The following is a 6,599-nucleotide window of genomic DNA, read 5'->3' as shown; positions in this document are numbered from 1 at the left end:
ATATATATGTATATGTATGTATGTATATGTATATTTATAAATACCACATCACTCTTAGTGTTTCTTCTTCTTTCTCATGTTGCTTTTGCCTTCCTTATTGTGTTGTGACTGCTTCGTGCTTGCTTCAGTGCCTCAAATGGTTGCCACACTTGCTTGCACTACTTGCAATCGTTAATAATTATGTAATATGCTTAGCCTGAATGTTTGTTTTTGTTGTGTGCCGAAAGATTCATATGATTTCACTTAAAATTGCTTTTTTTACTGTGTTTTTTTTTTCATAAATTTTGAATTTATTTGTATTTTTTGGAATAATTAAAAGTTTTAGTTTTTCATATGATTTTTTCTGCCTTCTACTAACATTTACTCTCTTCTAATTTAACTGCTCCGCATTTTTTAAATTTGGATTTAATTTTTGCTGCTCTCTTCTGCAGCGTTTTGTTCACTTAATCACTAGAATACTTGAGGTGGTGATGCATTTGATATCATGAGTGCTTGTCGGTCAACTCAGCCCAGCGCAGCTCGAAAAATTTGCGCATGCCGTGACCCGCCTTGCCGACCGGCGAGTCATCCTCATTGAACATTTCACAGTTGTCGAATATTTGACGGACGTCGACGCAGAAGTCTTCGCGACTTTTGTAGCTGTTAGGAGAGTGAAGTGGACAAAAATTAATTGGAATTATAACAGCAAACTTAATAGCTCTTGTTCAGAGTAAAACAAGAAAAAAAAACAATAAATAGAAATAAAAGAAACACCAAAGAATGGCACTCACGTCAAGTCCTGTAAGCGTTTCTTGATTGTGGACAAGTCCATGGGATTTTTAATTATCTTACGATAGGTCGGAAATTGTTTGGTATTCACTGGCAGCAAGAATGGCCACGAATCTTCGTGCAACTGCAAAGTAACGGTATAATTAGAACATAGCTCATAGTCTAGACACTAGCATACACTCACCTCCATTTCGCCAAGCAGTGTTTTGCATATGGCCAACTCCTTCATCAGCTTCTTGGTGGCGTGCTTCTCCTTCTTCTCCTGTTTCAGCTTCTCTTTCGCCTCCTGCACCGCATGGACATTCAGTGGCGGCGGCGGTGGTGGTTGTGGTGTACCGCATTGGCTCATGGGCGACGATGTCATCGGCGAGAGGCCGCCAAACTGATGAGCGGCCGGCGATTGCGACTGCGAGTGGTGTCCAACCGTTTGCGGTGAATGTTGTGTTGGCGTGCTGGCACGCGGCGAGTGCATGTTGCTGGCCGTCGGTGCATGATTGCTGCTGTGGTGTTGTGGCGACAAAATCGATGATTGCAGCAGTGGCGACAATTGTGGCTGTTGTTGTTGTTGTTGTTGACCCATGCCGGTTGGCGGCATTATGAGCGGTAGTGTTGTGGTTGGTTGTGGCGATGTGCTCAGAGCGCTGGTGGGCGGCAGTAATGCGTGTGGCGGCAGCGGCGATTGTGTGGCTGCATTGTAGGGTGAAGATGGCGGTGGCAACTGCACGCCACCGTTACTGTTCATTTGCAGCTGTGCGAGATGCTGCTGCTGGCTGGCTGTCAGCGCCATGTAGTTGACGGGCACCGCGGATGCGCCRCCGGCCGCGCTACTTACTATTGGCAGGATTGATGGCGTCGCGTGTGGCAGCAATGCGCCACCGGCTGATAGTGGCGCGTGTGGAGTTTGTAGCTGTTGCTGTGTTGATGGTGGCGTCGCATAGCCGCTTGAAGTCGCGCTGTTGAAAATGGGCGGGGGAAGCGGAAGTACGCCGCCAATCATGGGATTTAGCATAGCCGTTGCTGTGGCCGGAGCGCCATCTGTTGTCGCGTACTCGTTATTCGTTAAATGTGCACCGAGTATGTTGTTGTGGACCAGCGGCGTTGCGCCAATAGCATCTGGCAGCATTGTAGTTGGTGCGGCCAKACCTACAACAGCGCCAACATGCATACCCACTGCCAAAGCGGCAGCATTACCACCAACCATTTGTTGCTGATGTTGTTGTAGTTGCTGYTGATGCTGAAAACGCGTCGCGTCAATCGAGTTATTGTGTTGTTGATCGTCGAATGTRGTGGAGGCAATCGAATGCGCYGGACTGCAAATACCAGAGGCGGGTTAGTAACGTCAGGCGTGACATGCGGCGCTGCCTGAGCGACCTACCTGAGCGGCGTCGGTAACGAGGTCATCGACTCGTCATGCGACGAATTCAGCGATAGCTGCGATGAATTGTGCAGGTGGTGTTCCGCCGAGGCAGCTGCCATGGCCTGCGCCTGCGCTAGAACCGCAGCCTGTTGTTGTAGCTGTAATTGGTGTTGCTGATGCTGTTGTTGTTGCTGTTGCTGTTGTTGTATGTCTATATTCGATGATGTCGATGAGTTGCTGTGACGATCRCGTCGCTTCGAGGAGTCACGATCACGTCGCGGTTTACTGCTCGTGCGTTTCTTCGGCGGCGGTGCCTTCGTGATGCAGCCGTGACAGTACCACTTGCCACGTGGCACTTTCAGCAGCGGCGGTATGTAGCAGTCGGCATGATAGGCGCGCGGACACAAATCGCAATAGATCATTTTGCCAACGGGTGAGGGCCGCAAGCCACCGCAGACGATACATTTGCGTTCATTCGTCGCCTTATTGACGCACTCATAGCAATACCTGGAAAGTAGTTGTGAAACAAACAAACCAAAATGGTTGGAAATTAATAAAATAATAAAGTTTTTGATAAAAAAAAAAAAAAAAAAAAAAATAGAAATACATGGGGAACAGAGATGTTTTTGTATAAATTGAGAAACTCTCTGGAGGGGACTTTAGAATATGGAGAGCGATAAATTGTGAATTCGAAGGAGAATATATGAAAAATAAGCAAAAGGGGATACGTTGCATAAAGAGTCAAATGTATATTTAGTGTATATTTAGTATAAAAATGCGAATGGTAAGAAAAATGCAAACATTTTGCAGAGCTTGGTTAATAATAAATTAGAATTAGGGATGAATTTAATAGACGAAATTTAGTTTATGCTTCATTTATATTATAACTACAATTGAATTCTAAATTTAGTTGATCTGAAGATAGTTTGATATGTCCACTTTGAGGTTATGTTGCAAAAATCTCATTTTGCTTTTTCAAATAGTATAAATGGGAAGATTTCGACAGTGGTTTCTACATTTCGAAAGATGGCGAAAGATGCAGACTTAAAGTTTCACTAGGTGTGCACTCATTTGATCCTCTCATCAGAGTTGGGTTTTCCCTTTCTTCGTCGGCCACCAGGGGGCACCGAATCTTACATTTTGCTAGCTGGTGTGTTTTTCTCCATTCGGGCAACCTTCAGAGGACTTTACTCTCGAACGAGATCAGTTTAGGTTAGATAAACGAAGTCTACCTCGTACCGTATAACTGTGAACAGTGCGGTGATATCCCAATCGTGGAGCGTCTTTGTTTGATAACAGGAGTTACTGTTGTTGCGGTTAAATATATAAATTTAGTTGGCATAGGCCAGTAATTGGTAACTCTAGAAATACATAGTGGTATGGTGAAAGTCTACAGAGTGAATAATTTTCTTAAGCATTAGATTAAAGAACTCGTTTTCTTAAGAGATCGGTATCTTTACAGAAGTTGGCGTATCGTGAAAATCTGGTCAATATTTGATTTACCATGTCGGAAGACACTGATAAGGTCAAAACAGGTTGTTAACAGTTAATCAGTATTTAACAGAGTACGATCGATTGTGAGTTCACATTTCTTGTGCATAAGGCAGGGCTAAGGTTACATGCGCATTACCAGTACTTCGCCATCTTGTTGAATAACTGATTTAGATATGTACATTAAACATAACCACATGTTCTAAATTTTTTTTTGGTAGCACCTWGAACATAATCTTGCCTAGTAAATACATATAYAATTTGGAGTTCTTGTAAGGTCTAGCAAGCGCGCCCWGTTATTGAGTTCTTGCAAGTAATTTGGTGCGTCTACTTTATCACGAATACAAGGATTTAAGTGGCACTAGTCGTCGATAATGTGTCGTTCATTCACGTTAATRACGATAACATTGAAAAAGTCACAAAAAGTGTGCTTGAAAATCAACGTGTTGATAGAAAATATATAGCAAAGGATCTCAAGATGTTTTATGGATCCGATCGTATTAGAGTCAAACCAAAAGACCGAGGACTGAAGACATCGGAGGGCATACCAGTGGAGGCATACAACAAGTATACAGAAAATTGTCAGTTCGGGTCAAATTTGATCAAAAAGTATATCAAGAAGTATACCCTTCCGATTAAGTAGAGCCGTCTAAGTTGGGAAAGTATAAGACACCCTCTACACCTCACTACCCTGATGAACTGAAGTTATATGTATACGGTTATGTGAGCTTGTATGTAAATGCATATGAAAATAAGTGTGTGTTAGTACTCACCAATCACCATCGGGTATATTGTCCATTTTCGGCTTGAAGCAGTAGGTGTGATAGCCTTTGTCGCAACCGTCGCATAACAGCAGCTTATCCTCGTTCTCGCCAGATGTGCAGAACTGGCAGTACTGTAATAAYAAGGAGGAGCGTGCGGAGAAGGATGGCAGATGCGTGGTGGAAGAAGAAGAAGATCAAATTGTTGTTATATGCTGTTTGTTATGTTGTTGTTGTAGTTGCACAGTTGCAAGTGTACACACACATACATACATACAGACAGACACACTTGAACTTGTGGCAGAAACCTAAATTGTTGTTTTTGTTGGTTTTGTTTTTTACTTTTAAACGCTATATTTGTTGTATTTATAATTATTGAGAATAACTTTTGCCTTAACGCTATTGTTTACTACAGTTGTTGCTGTTGTTGTTACTGTCAGATAGTGTTTTTCGTTAAAATAAACCGCATATTTGCGAAAGTGTATAGCTAAAAGACCCGAGTAATTTTTGGTTCAATTCCGTTTTTGTTTTTATTTTTGTTTTTGTACTTTTATGGCTTTGTGCTTTTATTTGCAATTTAGATATTTGCTTTCGGCGTCTTTGRCCCGCCTGTCGTCCTCATTTTTTCTAATTTTATCTGCGTCTCTTGTGCTTTTTGTTGCTAGAACTACGCGTCTTCTTCGCCTGATTCTCATTCTGTGCTTTCACATTGAGCTTGATTGTTGTGGTTAGCGGCGGTTTAGCGCCATTAACATTGCCATGTTCGTTAGCGCCCACGATGGACGCGGCGCCATTTAAGCCGCCGCCGCTGGCGTTCTCGACGCAACTGGTGGCGATCACTACGCCGTTCATGCGMGATGTCTTTGCCGAAGCACCACTCACCGCCACGTCGGTTTCCTCTTCGCTTTGTGAGCCCAGCTCGTGCTTCTTCTTTTTGCGCTTCTTATGCTTGTGCGACTTGGCGCGCTTATGTGACTTCGGTGTGCTTGGCTGCCRCGTGCCGTTGTCGTCGGCTTTTGGTTTGGTGCGCTCCTGCGTCTGATTGGTCGTGKTAGCTGGYGGCTCGTGCACACTTGCGCTGCTATTGCTCGACTCCTCCTCCACCGGTGTGTCCTCGCTGAGCGGACTCGGTGGCTCGACATAGCTGATCGCATAGCCAGTGGTTGGTGTCTTGGCTTTCCGTTGATACCTGAAGCGTGACGATGGCGTGGTTTGCGTCTGTGGTGATTGCGCTGCCGTTGTGAATGTGGTTTGTGTCTTTGCTTTTTGGCTTGCTTTCGACTCGTTGGCATACGCCACTTGTAGCGCGGGGCTTTCACGCTTGCGCTTGCTGCACGTTTCGGCGCGCTTAGCGYTTGTTGGCGTTTTGGCTTCATGGCTAGCGCTTTTCTTTGCCGCTTTAGTTTGTGCGTTGGTGGGTGTGGTACGCGGTGTGGACTGCGCAGGCGCTTTGTCTTGCTTCTTTTTAGTGGATTTGGCTTTTGTAGGCGGTTCACTTTTGCTAACTTTGGACTTTTTATCTTTTTTCGACTTGTTCGCTTTGGCTTTAGTCTAACGGTTTTTTATTTTGTGAGTGTTTTGGAATGTTTGTATGTGTGTGTGTGTGTGAAAATGGAGGTGTGATTTACATAAATATATATGAACATATGCAAACATGACAAGCAAGATATTCACCAAAAATTATTTTTGTATTTTTTTTTTTTTTATTTATTTTGTATGGTTGTTTTAGTCAAATTTGTTCAACAGCAACGTGCAACAAGAGACACGAGCGCAAGCAATTAACATAAAAAGCGTGTTTTTAATGCGTTTTCGGCGCGCACACATACGCGCGCATATATGCATGTGTGTGTTTATATTTTTGTGTGAGCATTCACATACAAATTAAGTGAATTTTAATTGAAATTATTTGATTTATTTATTTTTTGAATTTTTTTGTTTTATATTTAAAAACAACAACAATTAATCGCGTTATCAAAGTTTGTAAAAAGAAATGAAAGGAAAAGAAAGAAAAAATTATGCAATTAGTTTTAACGAATTTTGATAAACAATCGAGATAGAGAGGCAGGCAGTTTTTTGTATTTTGATTTTTTTTTTTTCTTTTTTGTTTACTAATAACAACAAGCAACTAATATTTACTATGTACTTTGTAAGGCAAACGGTAGCGTTTTATTTAGAACTYAACTAAATTTTGCTAATTGAATAAAAAGAGCAACTACTTTAAA

At 42.6% G+C, this 6,599-nt stretch overlaps 1 protein-coding gene across 10 annotated transcripts in view; it reads right to left on the bottom strand.

Moving 5' to 3' along the window:
* Positions 1–270: 270 nt before the first annotated feature.
* Positions 271–6,599, bottom strand: part of LOC108974963 — a 159,407-nt gene continuing 153,078 nt past the window's right edge. For 9 of the 10 annotated variants that reach the window (XM_018943113.1, XM_018943103.1, XM_018943175.1 and 6 more), the window contains 2 exons: positions 4,390–4,511; positions 2,011–2,632 (listed from right to left, as the gene is read on the bottom strand). In XM_018943113.1, coding sequence (XP_018798658.1) covers positions 2,140–2,632; positions 4,390–4,511 — 615 coding nt within the window. In that variant the 3' untranslated portion in view covers positions 2,011–2,139. Of the gene's footprint in view, positions 640–770; positions 893–952; positions 2,633–4,389; positions 4,512–6,599 lie in introns of those variants that run through there. The other variant, XM_018943182.1, reaches the window with a different exon arrangement.

The sequence above is a fragment of the Bactrocera latifrons genome, unplaced genomic scaffold (assembly GCF_001853355.1).
Source record: "Bactrocera latifrons isolate USDA-ARS-PBARC rearing strain unplaced genomic scaffold, ASM185335v1 scaffold_113, whole genome shotgun sequence".
Taxonomy (NCBI): domain Eukaryota; kingdom Metazoa; phylum Arthropoda; class Insecta; order Diptera; family Tephritidae; genus Bactrocera; species Bactrocera latifrons.
Note: the sequence above shows the minus strand (reverse complement) of the source record. Positions and strands in the feature narration are given on the sequence as shown.